At 34.6% G+C, this 22,614-nt stretch overlaps 1 protein-coding gene across 4 annotated transcripts in view; it reads right to left on the minus strand.

Annotated features, from left to right (window-relative positions):
• The window catches only part of RTTN (rotatin), a 206,593-nt gene that overhangs the window by 124,179 nt on the left and 59,800 nt on the right, over positions 1-22,614 (minus strand). For all 4 annotated transcript variants that reach the window (XR_003568290.1, XM_027852445.1, XM_027852446.1 and 1 more), the window contains exons 20-25: positions 20,746-20,834; positions 20,263-20,380; positions 17,097-17,193; positions 13,067-13,135; positions 6,497-6,685; positions 5,676-5,915 (exon numbers count right to left, since the gene is read on the minus strand). Coding sequence is in view for 3 of the 4 variants with exons in the window: in XM_027852445.1 (XP_027708246.1) it covers positions 5,676-5,915; positions 6,497-6,685; positions 13,067-13,135; positions 17,097-17,193; positions 20,263-20,380; positions 20,746-20,834 (802 nt within the window). In the remaining variant the exon portion in view is untranslated. The remainder of the gene's footprint in view (positions 1-5,675; positions 5,916-6,496; positions 6,686-13,066; positions 13,136-17,096; positions 17,194-20,262; positions 20,381-20,745; positions 20,835-22,614) is intronic.

Genomic DNA, 22,614 nt, shown 5'->3' on the forward strand with positions numbered 1-22,614 from the left:
AAAAAATGAAAAAGTAAATCAGATTTGATAAGGAAGAATCAGAATCAACTGATCAACATGACAACATGAATTACTTGGTGAAGAACTCTCCATTAGACAAGAATTACCCAAAAGTATTTTGACAGAAATTAAGTTTTGATAAACATCTTACATCATATATTACACTATGTCCAAATGGGAATGACCTAAATATCAAAGGTAAGAACATTTTTTTTTAAATTAGACATATAACAGCTATGACTAGAAGAAGAATATTTCACCAAATATGAACAGAGACAATCACAGGAGATAAAATAGATAATTTTAATCATATGACATTGAATATCTTTTGCACAAACAAAAGTAATACAACTAGGATGAGAAGAGAAATAATCAACTGGGAAAAAAAAAAAAAAACAAATCTTTGCATCAAGAACTCCAGCAAGTGTCTAAGAGGGAACTAACAAAAATAACTGAGATCAAGATCCATTCTACAATGGATAAATGATCAAAGGGCATACAGTTGTCAAAAGAAGAAGTGCAAAGCATTAACAATTACATCAATATATGTCTCCAAATCAATTAAAAGAAAAATGGTATAAAAAAAAAAACAACAACAACCAAGGTTTCACCTTTCAAGAATAGTCAGTGTTGGAGGAGTTGTTGGAAGACAGGCATGTTAATATCCTACTGGTCAAACTGTTCATTGATCCAACCATTCTGGGAAACAATTTGGAATTATGCTAAGAAAATTACTAAAGTCTATTCTAGGACTTAGAGACTCTACTACAAGGCAGATAGCCCAAGATACATAACAAAACATGTCTTTTCTGCAGCACTTTTCATATTAGCAAAGAACAAAGTAGATGTCCACTAATTGATGAATGGATAATTAAATTGTGTACATCGATGTGGAAAGATATAAAAGAAAGTGAACAGAACTAAGAAAAAGTAAAGAAAACTACAACATGCAAATGGACAATGCAAATGGAAAAAATAACAAAAAAATCAAACCTGAATGCTGTGAAATTACAATGACCAAGTTTAATACCAAAGAAGTGTGACAATGTTCTCTCCTCCTTTCTTTCTCTAAGGAGGCAGGGAACTATAAGTGTGGATCACCTACTGCAAATAATTTCAGATTTAATGTGTTGATTTTTTTTTTTAATTTCTTCCTCCTGTTATTCTTTGTAATAAGAAATGACTCAGAAAGGGTAAGAGAGAGAGATATATTAGGAAGTATGGGTGATGGAAAAACAAGATATCAATAATAGTAAACTATTTTTGAATTTTAAAAAAATTGATTGGATTTTTAAAATAACTGGGCTCCCTGAAAAGCATTATGAAAAAAATCCCTATTTCATGAAATTTTTAAAAGAAACTGCCTAGAACTACTAGAACCAAAGGGAAAAGTGTAAGATATAACCCACAGTTTATATGAAATTTAAATGAAATTCAAAATTTAACAAGCCTATACATATAAATAAAAAACTCCCAGTGCTTTGGGTAAAAGAAAAAAATATTTCAAGCCAAGAAGAAATTAATCAATTAACAAGGATTTATTAAGCATCTGTTATGTGACAGGTACTGACTGTGTTAGATGTATTAGAATAGGAGGGAAAAAAAAGAAAAAAGAAACAATCCTTGCTTTAAGGAACTTGCACAGTACCTCAGAAGGCTATATGTAAATTTATAGGTATGTACAAGATAAAAATAAGACAGTAAGCAAAAATGTGTTTTAGACCACTTGGGGCATTCCTAGTGGTCTGTTAGTTACCTTTTGATAACCACTGCTCTAACACCATGGTTCTAACATTTCTGTGGTTTTAAATTACAACAGGAAGAAAACTTAGGACAGTATATTCAACATATTAAAGGTTTTACTCTTTAAAATTTTTCTTGGAAATAGTAATATTTCAAATTTATGTAAGTACCTGAGCATATTTTAACCACACACATTCAATAGCCTAACTAGAAATCCAAAATGTTGATGCTATACAAAGTTATCCTTAGAAAACCTTAACACTAGCATTCTTAATACTACTATTCTGCCAAACAATTTGGAACTATGCTCCAAAGATACTAAACTGTGTGTACCCTGTGACTCACTGATACCACAATTATATCTATACCCCAAAGAGACTGAAGAAGGAGTAAAAGGACCCATATGTACAAAAATATTTATAGCAGCTTTTTGTAATGGCAAAGAACTGGAAAATAAGGTGGTACACATCAATTGGTGAATGGCCTTACAAATTACAGTACACGGAAGTAACAGAATACTATATGTGCTATAAGAAGTACTGAAAGTGACTTTTTCAGGGAAACCTGGAAAGACTTCTATGAACTAATGAGTGAAGTGAGGAGACCCAGCAGAACAATGTATTTATTAAAAACATTATAAACACAAAAAATTTCAAAGACTTGAGAACTCAGTGCAATGACCAATGATTCCAGAGGACTTAAGATAAAACATGCAACCTATTTCTAGACAGACAGATGATGGACTCAAGATGAAGAATGAAATATATTTGTTGGACATGGTCAATGTGAAAATTTGTTTTGCATGACTGTATATTTTTTTTTATGAGGGTTTTGTTTTTCTTTATTTTTCCCCAGGGTGTATGGCGGGGGCGAGGGAGGGAGGTGTTTGAAGGGGAGGAATTGTTGGGAAGAAGATAACAGAATTGAGAGAAACTAATGTTTGTTAATTGAAAATTTTAATTTAATTCCTAAAAATACTAATATTCTTAGATTTCATTACTTAGGATCATTGATTTCAAGCAAATGGACCTTAGATTTCATCTAATACAACCCCCACCTTTTGCAGAGAAGGAAACTGATACGCAGAGAAGTTAAGTGACTTGCCCAAGATTAAGTGGAAGAGTAGGATTTGAATTTAGGTTCCCTAAATCCAAATACAATTTTTTTAAAAAATTTAACATGGAAACTATTAAAAACCACATTTCACCATATACACTTGCACAGTAAGATAAACAATGACAGCTCCTTACTTGACTTTTTAAATATGGACATCAGACACCAGTGAGACTTACTAAAAATTATAACCTATGGCACTCCCTCTATATCAAAAGGGAGTGTCACATTCTAATCATTACACAGAATTTAGATTAGTAAAAGAAACAAACTACTTTTTCAGGAGTAACTTTATAAAACAGACCTATTAATATAATACATACTTCTAATTACTCATCTTATTTATATGATATACAGGATAGTGAAATTTGATCCATGTATCCCATATTAATAATAAGTTTCTATTATTAGATGTTAAGTCCAAGTAGAAGAAATGACCAAAATTATCAGAAGCTAATAAATAGGTTTTTTAAAAAGTTCAACAATATGGGGCAGCAAAGTGGTGCAGTGGATAGAGCACCAGCCCTGGAGTCAGGAGGACTCCAGTTCAAATGCGGCCTCAGACACTTGACACTTACTAGCTCTGTGATACTGGGCAAGTTACTTAACCCCATTGCCTAGACAAAAAAAAAAAAAAGTTCAACAATATCACAAAACTGACTTCCAAGTTGAAAGGAACCACAGTAGCTATCTAATCCAACACTTAACTGAAACAGAATGCCTGTAAGAAGTGGTTATCTAAGAAGTGGTTACCCAGTTTCTGTTTGAAAACCTACAGTGAAGAGAAGACCACTGATTCAACCCATTCCTGTTTTGGATAGTGCTAATTGTCATTCCTTTCATCATACCGAAATTTACTTCTTTGTTCCTAGTTCTGCCTATGTTGTGCCAAGCCAAACAAATCTAATCCCTATTCTACACAATGATCCTTCAAACACTTGAAGGAACCTATAACATAACCCCTCTAAGTCTTTCCTTCTCAAGAATAAACATCCTCAGTACACTGAAACAATATTTATAAGGTTCAAGTTCATGAATTTGAGATCTTTCATTGCCTTAGGTGCCCTTCTCTGGATACTTCCCTGATTACTGATATCCTTCCTTAAATGAGATATAACTCTGACCAAGGCAGAGTAAAATGAAAATATCAGCTCTTTATGCCAGGATACATTGCCTCTCCTAAAGCAGCCTAGGATTGCATTTATTTGTTGAGAGGTACTATAGCACACTGTTGCTTGAAGTTCACTAAAACTACCAAATTATTTTTCAGATAAATCATTGTCTAATCAAGTCTCCCAAATCTGGTCATAATAATAGCTACCATTTATATAGCACTAAGATTGCAAAGCACTTTATAACAACCTCATAAGACGGCAACAATCCTGTAAAGTGTTGCTATTATTATCCCCCATTTTACAGATGAGGAAACTGATTTATCTTACTTACAACGTTTATCTTACTCCACATGCACATATGATAAAATGTGGTTTTAAATAGTTTTCATATTAAATTAAACATTTTTGTATTTGGTGTTAGGAGACATAAATTCAAATCTCACTCTTACACTTACTGTAATCTTGGGCAAGTAATTTAACTTCTATGGACATCAGTTTCCTCAGCTGAGAAAAACTAAGTTATATGTTCAAGGTCACAAAGCTATTAAATGTTTTAAGTCATCCTGATTCCAAGTACACTTCTCTATCCCTTCACATCGTAAGTCTTTGAAATCTGTTGTCCCAAAAATCTAGGGTATATGTCCAACTATTCCTAGTTTTCTTCTATTCCAAAGTCTGAGTGGCCACTTCTCCACAAAGTTCCCTTTTCTACATTAGCAGCCAGTTCCATCCTTGTGGTTGAAAATTAGATTTACCTTTATTGGTTCCTCCACATTCTGAAGAATGAAATTTTCATTAAAGCAAGTCAAGAAAGTATTTGCTCTACTCTGGGCAGAAAAAATACTAGTAGACAACTAAATAACTGAAGTCTCTCATTTCTGATATATATGGCTCATATATGAAAGGAACCTATAACATACCCCTTCTAAGTCTTTCCTTCTCAGGTGCCTGGCTTACGATCTGTTTCCTGGATTCATTTATTTCCTTTTGTTGTCTACATGGTCTATAGTGGTATCTGTTTCTAACTCCACTGACCTACACCCAAATGCTTCCACAAAGCTTGTCCCCTTCTGGTTGCCAGATTTCCTCATGAATATATATTTTTAAAGGGCAGGTAGGTGGCACAGTGGATAGGGTGCCAGGCCTGACGTCAGACTCATCTTCCTGAGTTCAACTCTGGCCTCAGTCATTTACTGTGTGACCCTGAGAAGGTCTGTTTGCCTCAGTTTTCTCATCTGTAAAATGAGCTGGAGAAGAAAATGGTAAACCACTGCAGTATCTTTATCAAGAAAACCCCAAATGTGATCATGAGGAGTCAGACACAACTGAAGACAACTGAACAACAAAACATCTTTTTTTAACATGCAACCTCTTTCTCCTCTTTATCTATCCTATAGCCTCTGAATAAGGTATTCCATAGTTACATTCAAGTCACAGGTCTTATCACATCAAGTCTCAGTGATTTCTATGGGGTCAAATCACCAGCCAACTTACGCTAGGATCTCTAGTTTATCACTGCTTAACATGAATCTTTATTTAAAGAGCAGGCAGAGTTTTGTTGTTTTTTTTTTAAATACCAATGAAAAAGATTGTCTTTATGAGGTATACACTGAGATCATGCAAGATTTTCTTCAAAGATTCAGTGCTAAATACAAAAATAATCTACTATATCTTTATAACTAGAAATCTTGACTTTAAACTGACCTGTTTAGTTCTTGGTGCCAAGCAGAAGTCTTTAAGACAACACCACAAGGGCCATCAACACCCTTCAAAGAGAGTCTGTCATTTAGAAGGTATAAGCTCATTCTAGTGACAGCAGTCTTGACTCCCTCATGACCTTCAGCTTGAATAATAGAAGAGCGACAATCTTCCAATCCATTATCTGTGTGTGTAATCTTTAAAGTAAGGATGTCCTCTGTGGATAACTTCAGTGAGTCTAAAACTCTTAAAAAAGAAAATCCATACAGAAAATTAACAACAGACCATGTAAGGCATTTCTCCCCAAGCATCAAGAAAGAAAATTCAAATTTTATTATGTATGTAACATCTGTATTGATGAGCTTCAGTTATCTTAATTTTCTTGAGTTGAAAGGCTAGCTCATAAGAAAAAGCAAAATAGTAGCTGTGTGCATAGTTTAAAGCTGTACACTAGCACTTATATATCATACATCTCACCCTTTCTCATAATAGCATGATGAAGGGATATTCATTTGGTTGAATAATGCTTAAAAAAAAACACCTATTCACTTTTATTAAGGAGATCTAGACATTTACCTATACCACTCAATTTTAGATAATCTATGCATTTAAGTAGCATTCTAGAAAGGTCAACAAAACATAAAAATCAAGTTTTAAAATAAATAGGAATACCTAATGCTTTAAAACGAAGTGGAAATTAGGACCTTCTATTGAAAACAATCAAGCCTGAATAACCAAGTAAAAAAAACTTACTTAAACTAGAAGGAAAAAGATAACCTTAGCTCACTAAAATATAAATTGTTTTTAAGCAAGTTATAACAGCTTACTCCTGGGTTTTATTTTCAGAGTTTATCTCTTTCAGCAAGTTATCAATTCCATGACACCGTGAAAAGTTCCAAGCTATTCTCAGCATATCTGTCACAGGCTTCAAGGCCAAGCAATCAGCAGATAATGGCAAAACCACATAGTGAGGGCTAACAGCATGGTGACCAGGGCCATGGACTGGAAGATGGTACCTAAAAAAAAATTTACATACAAAAGTTAATCCATTTTCCACCACTTTCTTCACCCCCTCCTTAATATTTTTAAAAAGACACATTACAGTTGCCATGCCACAAAAGGAGTGGGGAGGCTGGGGAGGTGTGATCAGTCACTTAGATTCAACCCCAAAACACTCCTCAACACCATATTATCATAAGTATATTTAAAAAAACAATCCCCCAGGGGCAGCTAGGTGGCGCAGTGGATAGAGCCCCGGCCCTGAAGTCAGGAGTACCTGAGTTCAAATTTGGCCTGAGACACATAACACTCACTAGCTGTGTGACTCAGGGCAAGTCACTTAACCCCAATTGCCTCACTAAAAAAAAAAAAAACAAAAAAAAAACAAGCCCCCAAAACTTTAACATTTGAACCCAATTCAAAATCTCTGATCCAGTGAATTACTATTACTGAAAAATACTACTTCTCAAGCCATATTTCAAGTAAAAACAAACAACAAGACTATTCTTTACACATTTTCTGACTTTCAAGGGTAATTACTTTATATACATATTAAACCTCACAATACAAATGTAAAAGTAAAAGGATAATTAATTTCACTATTTTAGAGATGATTCCTTTTCAGGTACATGTCAAACTAGATAGCCTCTGAGATTTCAGATTTGGTGACATACTCAAAAATAGATAGGAGGTTTAAGTGGTTCTTATACTATGAAGAGGTTCAACAATTCCATCAGAGGAGAGATCTCCCCTGTAGAAAATATATCCACCAGCTCAGAAGGCAGTCTGAATGGGATTTAGGAAAGTCCTAGGGAGTTACTACAGACAAAAAGGAACATAAGCAATTTGCCCATGGTCACAAAGATAGAAAGCAGAAGAGACAGGATTGGAACACAGGTTTTCCTAACTCAAAGTTCCATATCATATATAGTACAGCAAACTGACTATTATTACATGGTTCCTAAGTCATGCAATAATTCAAGAGCAGAATAAACATGAGAATCTAATTTTTTGGAAATCCAAACTACCCATTTATTCAGAACATGATTCAACCAATTATTTAGAGGCTAAATAATTTTGCAAATTGATTATTTTCTTTGGAAACTACCCAAGCCTACTCTTCTGTCTCACTCCTACCACCTCCACATCCAATCAGGAGCATTCTACAGCAATTTAGGATATATAAGTAACAATTCTCACATGTAGGTAGAAGGGAGAGGGTGAAGAAAGCGAAAGAGATGATAAAAGCACGAACAAGGATAGATGCATGTCAGAGGAAAGAAAGAAGTATACTTGAAAGATACAGTGATGTTATAAATGACTGAATTAATTGGAGATGGAGATGAAGAGTCAGTAAGGAGTCAAGGGTTGACAGGCTGAGAGCCTGGATCATTAGGAACATGATTAGTAACAACCTTGACAATAATAGAGAAGTTAGGAAGAGAGGATGGTTTTGGAGGAAAGAAAATAAGTTCAATTTTAGACACTGAACTTAATATGTCTACAGGACATCCCCTTCTAGATGTCTAATGGGGGAAACAAACATTTATATAGCACTTATTATGTGCCAGGCACTGTGCTAAGAGTTTTACAAATAGCTCATGTGATCCTCACAACAAACCTGTGGTAGTTTACCATGAGGTAAACTATCATGCTCACTTTAAAGTTGAGGACCATGAGGCAAACAAGGGTTAAGTGACTTGCCCAGGGTCACATAGCTAGTAAGTGTCTGAGGCTGGATTTGAACTCAGGTCTTCCTGACTCCTGGCTCAGCATTCTATTCACTGTGCCACCTACGTGACCTGAATGAAGATACAGCAAAGGAGAAAGAAGGGGTAGTTGGACAGGCAGGCAGAAAACCAGGAGAAAACCTAGAGAAGATAATTTCAAGAAGAGGACAATCAAAAGCATCAAGATGCTGCAGGGAGGTCAAGAAGGATGAGAATTAAGAAAAAGTCATTAGGTTTGCCAATTAAGAGATTATGAGTGACTTAGGAGAAAGCAGTTTTAGATGAATGAGATTGGAAGCCAGAACTGGAAGTGGCAAGAGTCAAGAAAAAAACACTGTACTGAAGTCAGGAAGATCTGTTTCAATCCCACCTCTGATACTTACAAGATATGTCACCTGGGAAAGTCACTTCAACCCTCTAGGCCTCTGTTTCTACCTCTATAAAATAAGAAGTTGGACTAGAATGCCTCTAAGGTCCCCTTTAGAGTTCTAAGTCTAGGATCCTATTAGCACATTGCAGGCAGGGATGAAAATTTGTAAAAAGGCAGGGGAAAGGGAGATGGAATGACTTGTATGAGGCAAGAAGAAGAAGGCAAATTTGGCTGGACCATCACATGCCTGATGGAGAATATTGTGTATATAAGGCTGGAAATATAGGTTGGGCCCAGATCTTGAAAGGACTTAAATGGCAAGGAGAGAAGTTTACATTTGACTCTAGAGGTAATGGGGAGTCACTAGAGGTTACTGAGAAGGGTAGTGACATGGTCAAACTAGCACTTTGGGAAAATTACTTTGGTAATGGTGTAGAGTGGATGGAATGAAGAAGGAAGAGATTTGAAGCCGAGAAACCAAGTAAGAGTCAATTGCAATAGTCCAGGGAAGAAGTAATCAAAACCTGAGAACTAGGGTGGAAGTTGTGTGAATAGAAAGGAGAAGGATGTGAGAGATGTTGTGAAGGTAAATATTACAAAATATGGCAATTGATTGGATATGTGGAATGAGACAGAATAAGAAATTGAGGATGAAGAATGTGGGTGCCCGCAAGGAAAGTTAAGAGTATTTGGTTTGGGGGGAAAAGATAAGTCTTGTTTTAGACATTGTTTGAGATTCCTAGTGTATATACAGTTAAAAATGCCTAAAAGAGAATTTGTAATATGGACTGGACTCAAGAGAGACATTAAGGCATGGAGAAACAACTCATTTCTCCTTCACTCTGCCAACAGTTGGAGATATCCCTCCCCAAGTTCCTAATTGATGAATGTCTGCCAAAACTACTATTTCAGGACAGGCCACAGCCATGTTTCATTTCACTCAAACTCAACTCTCTGGACTTCCCCTCTTCCTTGCCAACCACCTTCCCACCCACTCCTATTTATTCTCTGGCTTCCTAACTTCCCATTAAATGCTGTCTTCCTCCATTTGAATGTAAGGTCCTTGAAAGTAGGAATTATCTTGCTTTCTTGTATTTGCATCTCCAGAGATTGGCACACAGTGCTCGACATACAGTAAGTGCTTAATAAATGTTTTATCTAAGTAACTATCTCTATGTGTGTGTGTATATCTGGGAATGATCAGTTAAAAAACTTCACCACCCAGCTTCAGTCTATCTTTCCAAAATTATGCATTACTTCCTTTCATACACTCTACAGTCTAGTCAAATGGCCTTCTTCCTGTAATCCAAATACAATATTCCAACTCAGTACCTTTGCACATGTGGTCTCCTATGCCAGGAATATACTCTCTCCCCACCTTGCCTCTTAGAATTCCTAGCTTCCTTCAAACCAAGTACCACATGTTACATGAGGTCTCTCCTGATCCCCCAAGATGCTAGTACCCTGTCACCACTAAAATTACCTTTTATCTAAATAAATATTTTTTAAAATTACCTTTTATCTTTTATTTATACTCCACAGAACATGATGCCCCACAGCAGCTACTCCCTGGTGTAATCCCCCTTCTGCTTTCCAGCTGGTGTGCTATCTTTCTCCCAGTAGATTATAAGCTCTTTGAGGGAACAGATTACCTTTATTTTTCTTATTTGTATCCCTAGCGCTTTGCACAGTGCCTGGCACGTAACAGGTTCTTAATAAATGTTTACTGAATTGAATTACCTATTTTGTACCTACCTACCTATACATGTTTTCTCCCATGATAGAATATCAACCACAGAAACTTCTGTTTCTGTCTCTTTCATGTGTAGCACAATGACTGGCACCCAGTGTTTAATATATACTTGTTGATTCTTTGATGTAGTACTTACAGAGGAATTCCCTCTAAAATATCCCCTATCAAATGGACATCTAGCCTTTGTTCTACTGAGAAAGAGCCCATTACTTTTTGAGGTAGCACATTCCCCTTCTGGACTTCTTAAAACTTAGAACTCCCACTAATAAGTTCCTTCTGAAACCTCCATTTTGTGGAGAGGTCCAAGTCAGCCTTCATTTCCCTCCTAGATCTATTCCTGGCTTCCAGACTTCTACATCATGCTGCCGCATCCTAGAACTTCCTTTCATGCCTGGCATCTCATCAACCTGTAACATCCAGTCATGTCTGTGGCCTTCTCAATCTAGAACCTTTCTCTGAGAGGCACACCCCCTTCTCCCATTGGCAAGTTCTTCCTGGAACTTCCATTTTGTAGAATGACTCAGGCTAATCTTCTAATCTCCTCCTAACGCTCCCAGTTCCCGGCTTCAGAACTGTACCCTCCTGCCCCTGCTTTTCTGTTTTTTTGTGTATTGCCTTCCCCCAATAAAATATAAACTCCTTAAGGGCAGAGACTCTCTTTTTGGCTTGTATTTGTATCCCCAGCACTTAGAGGATATAATAAGCACTTAATAAAAGCTTATTTCTTTCCTTAGGAAATTTTCCCTAAAGAAATCTGCCTTTCTACAATTTCCAGTCAATACTCCAAGTTTTGCACTCTAATACCAAGTCTAATCCCTACTCTACAGGATAGCCTTTCAAATACTTAAATAAAGCTATTGTGTCCATCTCTAAGTCTTTTCTTCTCTAAGTTACATATCCCCAGTTCCTTCAACTAATCCCCTCACATGCCATGAATTTCATTCTTCTTACTCTCCTGATTATCCTCTTGGCAAGTATCCACATCCTGGATACATACCCCAAATTTAAAACAAAACTAAACCAGACCCCTCTATTCTTTATCTCAGGTCAAAAATCAGTTGACCTGGTATCCCACACTAGAGAACAATCAAGTATCACAAGGAGTCTCTTTTCTTCCTGAGATCGTTATTGAATAACCTCTGTATTGAAAGTACTCATAAATCCATATCAACATTCCTCAGGGCAACAAGGAGCTACTTTCTCCAAGGAAGGTACAGTTCCCCTCTCCACAGGAAAACTGTCTTACTTATTCCCTAACTTTAAGTGTTCAGTGGTCTTCCTTTCCTTCTTCCTCCACTACTTATCCTCCTAGAATAGATTGTGATTGCTCTTACCTCCTCAAAGAATTTTGGAAACATTTCATTCTCCCTAGCTATTACTTTGCACTAGAAAAATCCAAATCATTGTGTACTCTTTGCAAGTTCCTGCAAAATCCCCTTGCCTTCTAAAGAACTAGATACTACGAATGTGATGAAATACTATTGTGCTTCAGAAAATAATGCAAGGATTGGTTTCAGAAAAAAACTAGTTTGACATTGTATGAAAAAAACAAGAGTTAAGTCAAGAGAACAACTCATATAATAACAACAACATTGTAAAGACAAAAAAATTTGAGACTTAAGAACTTTGATCAATGCAATGACCAATCATGATTATGGAGGACTAAAGATGAAAAAAGCTAACCACTTCCAGACAGAGAGGTAATGGTGTGAGTGATGATATTGTGAAAATAAAAAAATCAATTATTACCTACAATTAATTGGATGTGTCTAAGAAGGCAGGGGGGAAAAGTCAGAAATAACTCATTATAAGCCTGATTACCTGGAAGCCTGTCAACATTTTCCTCAACCGATCCCCAGACTTAGAATGTCCTCCTCCATTTTACAAAGAAAATTGATACTATGAAGATAATTCATGGGCAGAAGATAAGAATGGTGAAGGGCCTAACGGTCATATGATATCAAGATTAGTTGAAGGAAATGGGTATGTTTAGCCAGGAAAAGAGAAGAAATGATAGCTGTCTCCAAGTATTTGAAGTGTTGTCTGTCATAAAGAAGAGACATTAGACTTGTTCTTCTTGATTCCAAAGAACAGATCTAGGAGGAATGGACAGAAACTGTAAAAGCATAGTTTGGCTCAATATTTCCTAAAAAATTTCTTAACAGAACTACCCAAAAAGTAGAATGGGCTGCCTCAGAAGGTATTGGACTCTCCTTCCTTAGAAGCCTTCAAGCCAAGGTTGAAGCACCACTGCTTAGTAATGCTGTAAATTGAGTTCCTCTTCAGGTATTGATAGAATTAGATGGCCACTGAACTAACTTTTACCTCTAAGATTTTGGGTTTTTTTTTAAAGTCCCTTCCCTTTTTCAAGGCCAAATTTAGTTTCACTTCCTCCACAAAACTTGTTTTGATGCTGAAAATGATCTCTCCCATACCAAATTTCTCAGCAAAATAAAATTATAAAGAAAAATTCCTATTCCATTTTTTCCTAATAAAACCATGTTTTACCATTAAAAAAAAAAATCAAAGTAAAAGAAGTCCTTACCGCCTAATCACTGACACTGGCAAGATAAAGACCGGAGTTAGAGTTGATTTACTGGACATGTTATCAGACCTGTTTCACAATGGAGAAATGAAAAGTAAAAGAAAAACTAAATAAATTGTTTTGTAATGTTTTTTCAATTCTTCATCAGCATAAGTTATACAGTCTCAAAATAACAACTTGAATATTTTATAATTTACGGAAACAGAACCCCACTATAACATGGCTTAGAATTATAAAAGCTAAGACAAACTAAAGGGTCACATTATATTTCCCCTATAATAAGTGCATACAGGAAAAGCCTGTTAAAACATGGTCAGAGGGGGCAGGTAGGTCACACAGTGGATAGAACACTGGCCCTGGAGTCAGGAGGACTCAAGTTCCAATTCGACCTTAGACCACATAACACTTACTAGCTGTGTGACTCTGGGCAAGTCACTTAACCGCAACTGCCTCAACAAAAAACAAACAAACAAACAAATAAAAAAACCATGATCAGTCAGTATGAACCATCAATACCAACTGACCACATTTAGTCACTACTGGCATTAAAACATTACTATCAAATTAAACATCTTTTGAAACATTTTTAGCATGAACAATTAAATTTCAAAAATCATCACATATAAAAAATAATACCCAAATGCAAGAGAAATTAACCAATGTATCAATTTTAATTTTTATAAATAAAAATGAATTAACAATAATTCTATTATTACTCCAACTATAGATTTGAGTAGTCCTTTTCAAAGTGCTTTCATTTAAATGATCCTATTTAATTGTCACAACAATTCTATGAAGCAGGAAGGGTACATTTCCCTGACAGATGAGTAAACAAAGGCTCATAAATGTTAAGTGACTTGCCCAGGTCACATTCTAGTAAGGAAAAAAGCTAGGTCAAGAACTTAAGACTTCTAACTCTTAGACTAATGAATGCTCTTTTCATGATGCCACACTTCCCTTTTCAAGTTCTCTGTATTGCCAGTTAAATGATACTCTTTGTATTGTTCACCAACACAGGGATTCAAATAAAGGCATCATTTTTTTCTTTATCCACTTGCACTAAATTCTTCCTCTGATGACTAACCACATTGTGAAGGTGAATCTGGATGTCTAAGTCTAGCTAGATCAATGAAGTATAAGCTCTGAGACGGTTACTATGATGTACTAAGGTTTTGAGACCAATTTCAGTGATGGATTATGTATCTTTTGAATGAGGACCAGGCTAGCTAAGTGCAGAGAGGCTCATCATCAGACTGGCTGTGGGGTGATGCATTTTTTGACGATGATAACAATAGCTGATAACAATAAAAAAGAGAGTAAGGTCTGTGTCAGCAAAGGAAGTATTTGTACCAGTGAGATCATCAAGTCAGGCTAGATCTTGCCTAGTCTACAAACTATACACTATATGTGAGAAGTCCATCTTAAGAATTGACCATATTTTTAAAATACTATGTTCAATAGCTAGAGAACAGTCCTATTGACAATAAATGCTAATTGGTACTGGTTGATAATGAGTTCTTTCACACTACCAATGACTAATTAATTGCTTCTCAGCCACAGTAATGTGCTCTCCTAGCAGCCTGAAAGTACTAAGGTATTTCTCAACGTGATCACAACAGTGATCTGGGCAAGGATCTTTAATACCAATAATAGTACATTCAACACAAGAGCAACAAATATTTATTGAGCATCTACTATGTTCAAGCAACTAGGGTCTAAACAAAGATGAATAAGACAAGAGAGTTTAATTCTGCTAATTAATCATTAGCTTAAGACTTAATAGCCTTAAGTGAAGTGTACTTTATTCATAAAAACACAGTTAGAGAAAGAGGAGAAAGCACAGAATCAGTTTTGAAATTTTTAATTATTTATTTCAAATAATTTCAGGAGAATTTTTTTTTTAAAGAAAGTAGTTAATTTATTGGTAATGGTTAATTATGCAACATCAAGCAAATGAAAAGACTAAACTTCAAATAAACAACAAACATTATCATCTGCAAAATTTAAGTGGATTACTGATTTACACCTAATGAACAGAGGTGGTAGGGGAAGGCATATGAGGCAGATACAAGCCTGAACTTGTTGAGATCTACATTTTCCTTGTCTTCTAGTGGATTTTAGAGTACTACACTAGGAGTCAGAAAAACCGGATTTTAGTGTTTTAGCACTACTAGTAATTAAATGTGTGACTTTGGGCAAGTCACTTAACTCTGGGCCTCAGTTTCTTCATCTATGAAATGAAAGGTCTGGACTAAATAATCTCTTAAGTTCCTTTCAACTCTAACATTTTATGATCTAATTTTAAGACTCAATCATACAAAGTACAAGTCAGCACAGTAATTTTGACAGTCTTGTGGGTATGCATACTAGAGAGATGAAAAAAAAAAAGTACAGGCCATATAATCCCAAAATAATGAACAAATTCTAATATCCTGGGCCAAGCATTTAATTGAGAAGATGTTTGTTTGCATCTGCGAAGTATGTTTCTTGGTGCTAATGTTTACCACTCAAAAACTGATTTAATTCTCTATGCAGGGGAAACTACTACTCCTTAAATGGTCCTATTCTATTTCCTCCTTAGTGTTTATGAGAAAATATATTTATCTCTTGTCCTAATAAGTTTCCATTAAACAGAAACTTTCTGGTCAATGAAACTACCTAAAAAGCTACTTTAGAATGAATTGTGCATTATTCTGTAAGAAAAATCTACTACCAGTTAAGACTTTAAAAATAATATGTATATAGTGCTGTACAGTTTGTAAATCTTATCCTTCACAACAGTAATGAGGAATTTAGCATTCTTATTTCTGTTTTACAGATAAATAAACTTAAACTAAGGGTGACTAAATGACTTGTACATTGTCAAAAAGCTAGCAAGTTGAAGAACTAAAGCTGAAACCAAAGTCTTCTGACTACAAGGCCAGTGTTATTCAATTTAATTCAACTCAATTCAATTAACATTATGTAAAGAGAGTAGCACAGAAGATAGGATTGGCCTTGGGATCAGAAAGGCTTAGCCCAACTCCTTCCTCTGACACATACTAGCAGTTTGACTTTAGTAAAATACAACTTCTTAATGCCTCAGGTAATATTCTAACATGAGTTGGTGATACATGTTAGCAAGTGGAGGAAATCTGCATACTGGAAATTTCACTGAACTGATGAAATTACAGGTGTGCCTCAAAAAAAATACTGCTATCTGTAAAAATCAGTTAAGTCTAATTCTCTAATTTTTTTTAGGAATGTGCAAATCCAGGTAAATGGGGTTTTGTCGGTCAAATGGACAGTACAACACTTTAAGCAATATGACAGCGATTTGAAAATGTTCTTAATACTTCTGCCTCACAAATTCCTATATCTGAATCAGCATACTCTTCAAAACAGGATCATATTAAGTATAATAAGTATTAAATAATTCTAATTCATGCCCCATTCCCTAGGCTCTTATTCTCTTAACATATGATAAATTAAAATATGACACATTTATAGGTGCTGTTGTTCAGTCGTTTCAGTGATGTCCAACTTTTTGTGATCCCATTTGGGGTTTTCTTGGCAAAGGTATAGGACTACCTTGCCATTTCTTTCTCCAGCTCATTTTACAGATGAGGAAACTGAGGCAAACAGGGTTAAGTGACTTGCCTAGAGTCACACAGCTAGTATCTGAGTCCAGATTCGAGTTCAGGAAAATGAATCTTCCTGACTCCAGGCCCGGCTCTCTATCCACTGCACCACCTCTGCTTAGTAACATAACTTATACATTAAATCTGAGATTTCCTGGAAACTAATTCAAAAGGACTGACTAATGATGGGAATTTCAGGAACTATGGCAAGTTAATAGAGGAGAAAATTAAGTGGAAGTAAAGCCTTTCAGAGCCTCTTATGTGAAACAAAAATCACAACTGATTAAGCTACTATAAGGACTAACCCTAGAGGCATGAACTGCTTAAATCATGAATATTGACGTTCTGTTACAATAATGATACAGAAGAAATCACAGGTAAGGAGTTGTTGTTAAATTTTTATAACATACCGTATGTCCATTCTTGATACTTCATCAAACAAAATAAGACAGAATAATGCTGCCACTTCAGTCACAACGGCAGAATCCTTTTGGAATATCAAGGCAACTGAAGAGTCAAAATGCAAAATTATCTTCTATCAGATATTTTAGTTATAATAGAATGTTTTACAAATACATATAGATCTTTAAATCTGAAATGAAGACACATACTATAAAAGTTACATAACTGATCAATTTTTGAAGTCAGGAAATGTGCAAATGAAAAAAAGCATCACTATGGAACATATTAGCGTTTGAACTTTGATTTGACCGCTCAAACTAGCTTACTTGCCATTCCACATACATATAATTTCATCTCCTACTTCTCTACCTTTGTAAGGACACTGCTCCCATACTGGAATATTCTCTTTCCTCATGAGCACCCCTTGGAATCCCTGACTCCTTCCAAGACTTAATTGAAGGACCAATCCAAACAAAATGATCTGCTCCTCCCCAGATGTCAGTATACTCCTTATCACCAAAACAAAAAAATGTAGTATTTGCTCAGATTTATTTTTTGTATTTTTTAACTACATACATACCATGATTGTTTCATTTTTATATGTGTATCCCCAAGGCCTCGTATAGCACCTACACAAAGTAGGTACTAAATGCTTGCCAAATGAATCCTAGGGGCACAGGAACAGCTTGAAAGATGGAAGGGACCTTAAAGGTTATTCAGTCTAACCCTCTTATTTTATAGAGCAGAAAACAGTCCCTGAAAAGTCAAGTACTTTGCCCAAGATCACATTAATAGTAAGTGACAAGCAGTTGTAGGCAAATAGGAGCAATTAACTTCAGTTTTTAATGTCATATAATTACTCATCCATCATCAAGATTTTGGCAAATCAATTAAATTCTAAGTAAATTTTTTTCTCTGAAATACTGCCTCATCCTCCCATTGAATACAAAGATTTTATACACACACACACACACACACACACACACACACACACACACACACACACTCTCTCTCTCTCTCACACAATACTGATAACCAGTTTGTTTATTATTCAGTAGCATCTAATCCTTCATTACCCCATTTGGGGTTTTCTTGGCAGAGACACTCATCCAGCTCATTTTAAAGATTAGGAAATAAGGCAAACAGGGTCAAATGACTTGGCCAGAGTCACTGAGCTATCAAGTATTTAAGGCCTGATTTGAACTCACAAAGATGAGTCTTCCTGACTCCAAGCCCAGCACTCTGCCTACTGCGCCACATAGCTGCCCCCCACTGATAACCTGACAGAGGAAATAAAACAAAAAGACAGAATAGGTGTCACCTACATAGGATCAACAATTGAGAATGTGTGCTAGGGAAGAGAGGAGGAGGTTTCAAGATGAGAAAGACATCAATCAGTATTCCCTCACTGAAAGAAAAATACACTATATTTGAAGTCATAAGGCCCAGGTTAAAAATCGTAATTCTACTACTTACTACCCTTGCAACACTGGGTAAGTCACTTCATGTCTCTGGGTCTCAGTTTCCTCATTTGTAAAATTACAGAGTTGAACTAAATATCCTCAAAGGATGTTTCCAGCTCTAAATCTATGATCCTATTATTTATATCTCAAAGTCCAAAAAATAAAAAGCAATGTCTAGACCCCAAAAAGTCTATAGAGTTACTTAGACTTTTAGTTTTCCTATTTACCTAGTTGAATCTGAACCCAGTCACACTAGAAATGATTCCAGCAACAAGAAAGGTGACCACTAAGTTACGGAAATTTTAGGCCACATAAAAAGCAAGTGAGATCAACCCTAACATCCAAATTAGCAAAGGCCCACAAACCTAAGGTTTAAAAGGAATTAAATCAAGAATACAGTAAATAAGTTATGAATGACCCAAGAATAAGAAAAACTATAACATCTATATAGTATCGCAACTATAGTATTTCAGTTATTGTTATTAGGTAGGAACGTAATATAATTCCGTAATATCTAATATACTCATCACTGTGTAAAAGGACCACTAAAAATGTCACAGTTTAGTCTCAATTTTCATGAATCTACATATTTCTGAATCTATTTGTAAGGAATGATTTACTTTTACCAAAAACATTTAGAAAGACCTAAGTCCTTTCTCCCTAAATGTACAAAAATTAGAACTAAAGATTAATAAGATCTGAAACCACCCTGTTTCAATTGAACTGTATTTTATCCTTATCAAATACCTAGAAACTGATAAGCCTATGAACATTAAGTTATCTGTCTAACCTAAACATTTCTTATTTAGATGAGGAAGAAATAGAATATATTGACCTAATCCAGTAGGAAAAAAAAAAGAATATTATAAAATGAAGGCTCATGAGGCAAGTAAATTGCCAGCTAACGATATCAGGTTAAACATTCAAAGCTGACTACATAGATTTCCTCATGATAAACAATAAAAGTAGAAGCTATAGGACTTGCCAAGCATTTCATAAGGATTATTTAATCTCAACTGATGATTCTGAAAGGCATACAAGCTCCCAATTTTACAGGTGGCGATATGTGATACTACTGCTTGTCTAATGAGAGGATACAGGATCTGATGACAGAAACAAAACAAACAACAAATGGAGGTTACAGAAGAGACTGCAGTAACAGCAGATGCAGCGGTGATTCTTTATATGCATGGACTCTACTTAAATGTCAAGATACCAGATGGTGCATGTATAAGGCGTACAAAGCATCTACATGGGTTACAGCTTTTAACAGATCAAAAGTCAACACACTGAAAGTACTCAATTTAATAATGGATTAGAAGGAAAAAAAATTCATGAAGTACATAAAATATGTCATTTCTAAAATGTAAAGACATCTCTTAGGGCTTTTTAGAAAATCAGGCATTTTTCATTATTAGGAGTTCAAAGTTGCCCTAGTAGGTGTCAGATTTTAACAATTACTTTTCTTTTTTAATATGGATATACATATATGTACACAAATATGTAGATAGTTTATATATGTATGTTAGTAAGTAGTTATGTGTATTAGGTACACATATATATGTGTGTGTGTATATATATCTATATAAATATAGATATATATAGATATATGTAGATATATGTAAAAAGGAAAACAATTGTTAAACTCCAAATAAATAAATTTCTCTAACCAACAAGTAACATCATATTAATGATAAGAGCTTTTAATTACCTCTGAATAACAGGAATAAGACAGAAGACTCCTGTGAAAGAGACAGACGTTTTACTGAATCTGCAGTCAGAAGTTTTCTTAAGATTGTAAGGCATGGTAATATCATACATTCCATTTCCTAGTCAAGAATAAAAAGCAGAGTAATTTTATTTTCATATATTCTAGTAAGAGTAAATAAACTATTTTAATATTATATAACATAGGCTTTTTCACCTATGAATTTCAATTATGAATCAAATTTAAATAAACTTTACTTAAAAATTATTTTTTAAATGAGCCAACATAATTATTTATTGATTTCTATGTAGGTTGGCTCTCAAATTCAAAGCTAAATAATGGAGAACATTCAACTGCATTTAGTAGTAAATCTGATTAATAAAATAATCACTCTCTAAAAAAAAATACAATTTTGCTGTGCTTTTATGGTGGGATTTTGGAGGGAGGAGGAATAAAGTTTAGAGACAGTGGTAGAGGGAAACTTACCTCACCATCTTTTCTGACACATTTATTTAAAACAAAAAATACATTATCAATTAAATCCATCTTGTTCACCACATTATGCATTTTGATATCTACAAAAGAAGGAAAATTATAAAAACTCATCAAGCTACAAAAAATGACAGAAAGTCTAAAATAGTATTTTATTCAGAATTTACTGTCATTAACTTCCAATTTAACCTTAATTTAATGTTACAAAGGTTTATTATAGCATTTTTCAAAGGAACAAAAGTTAAATTCCTCTTTTAAATATGCTTTGCTTACTTGAGTCTTTAAGGGAAAGATGTACGAGGTTTTAATATTTTTGGTAAGGACAACTGAAATGTAAGACTAGTGAATAATACAAAAACACATTTTGTAGCTACTTAAAAATTAAGGTAAAGTTTAAATATCTAACCTAAAAATAACCTACATATAGAACTGTTGAGTTCTTCAAACTTGTAAGTATTCCTATCATCATAAATTAACTATGTTTTTCAAAGAAAAGAAACAAATCTCAGATTTGTTGTTTTTCCAATATATACTTTTGTTGTCTATTTGTTCCTACTTCTCAAATAGTTCATTTATACATGGAGATATTATTTAAACCTTTTTCACCATGCTGTCCATACTCTTGCTATTCCTAGAAATCTTTTATTTCAACTGAAGTCTCCTTAGTTTATCATATCCAATTACTACTCAAGATACAATTGCTAAGAAGGATAATGTGGCTGAATGTCACAAAGATGTACAAAATATATTGTGTATTGCCATGTAGTAGCCCAGTCTCACTCAATAGTTTCACAAAATGACAGCTCTCTTTGTCTTCTAATTCCTGGCTTCTTTTTACAAAACTAACCAAAAGTTGCCATAAGTTGTAAAGTGTAACTGAGGTGTTCTGAGTTCTAACCCAGGAATTAAGCCAGGTTCCAAAGTTTGGAATATGTCTACAGGGTTCTTTATCTTTTCTGTGTCATTTTTGGACAGTCTCATGAAGTCTATGAACCCCTTCTCAGAAAAATGTTTTTCAACAAATAAATAGATAGGATTATAAAGGAAACCAATTATGTTGAAGTACAGCTTTCAAAATATTAAAAACAGTAAGTTCACAGACTCCAGGTAAAGAACACCTTATATAGATGAAGTATAAACTAGTGCCATAACTTCAATTTACTTCTTAACATGCCAAATCAAGTTTTTCATGGATTGCATGTATCTTTTTTTTATTATTATTTTTATTCATTTTGTTAAATACTTCCCAAGTAAATATGAAAAAAATTTTAACAATCATTTTTTAAAATTCTGAGTTAGTTTCAAATTCTCTTCCTCCCTCACCTCCCTTCCTCATGAGGAGGCAAGCAACTTGATTTTGATTACACAGGAAGTCACGTAAAATATATTTCCATTTAGCCACGTTGTACAAAAAAAACACAAACAAAATAAAATAATAAAGATAAAGAAAAATTTTCAAATATGCTTCATCTGTATTTAGAGTTCAATAATTCTCTTTCTGGAGGTATATATCCATAAATCTTAAGTCACACACTAGAATTCAGATTTCTGTCAAAATTTCAAAAAAACATATATACAGAGGCATTGATTTGCCCACTGTCAGGCCATACAGGAAAAACAGAAAACAAAAAGTCCAAAAAATCCAACAATTAGATAATTGACTCTTGAATAAGGAAAAACTTACACACTGAATATTAAGATAGATATGGTTAAAATATTTGTACAATGTCATAGCCTATTGCTAAAGCTAAAAATTTTAGTTGCTTTTAGATAGTGTATTTTGCAAGATGAAACAGAATATTTATTTTATATGGGAGATCTCTTCAATTAAAAAAAACATATATGTTGGCAATATTACCTCAG

The sequence above is a fragment of the Vombatus ursinus genome, unplaced genomic scaffold (assembly GCF_900497805.2).
Source record: "Vombatus ursinus unplaced genomic scaffold, bare-nosed wombat genome assembly UNPS02009573.1, whole genome shotgun sequence".
Taxonomy (NCBI): Eukaryota; Metazoa; Chordata; class Mammalia; order Diprotodontia; family Vombatidae; genus Vombatus; species Vombatus ursinus.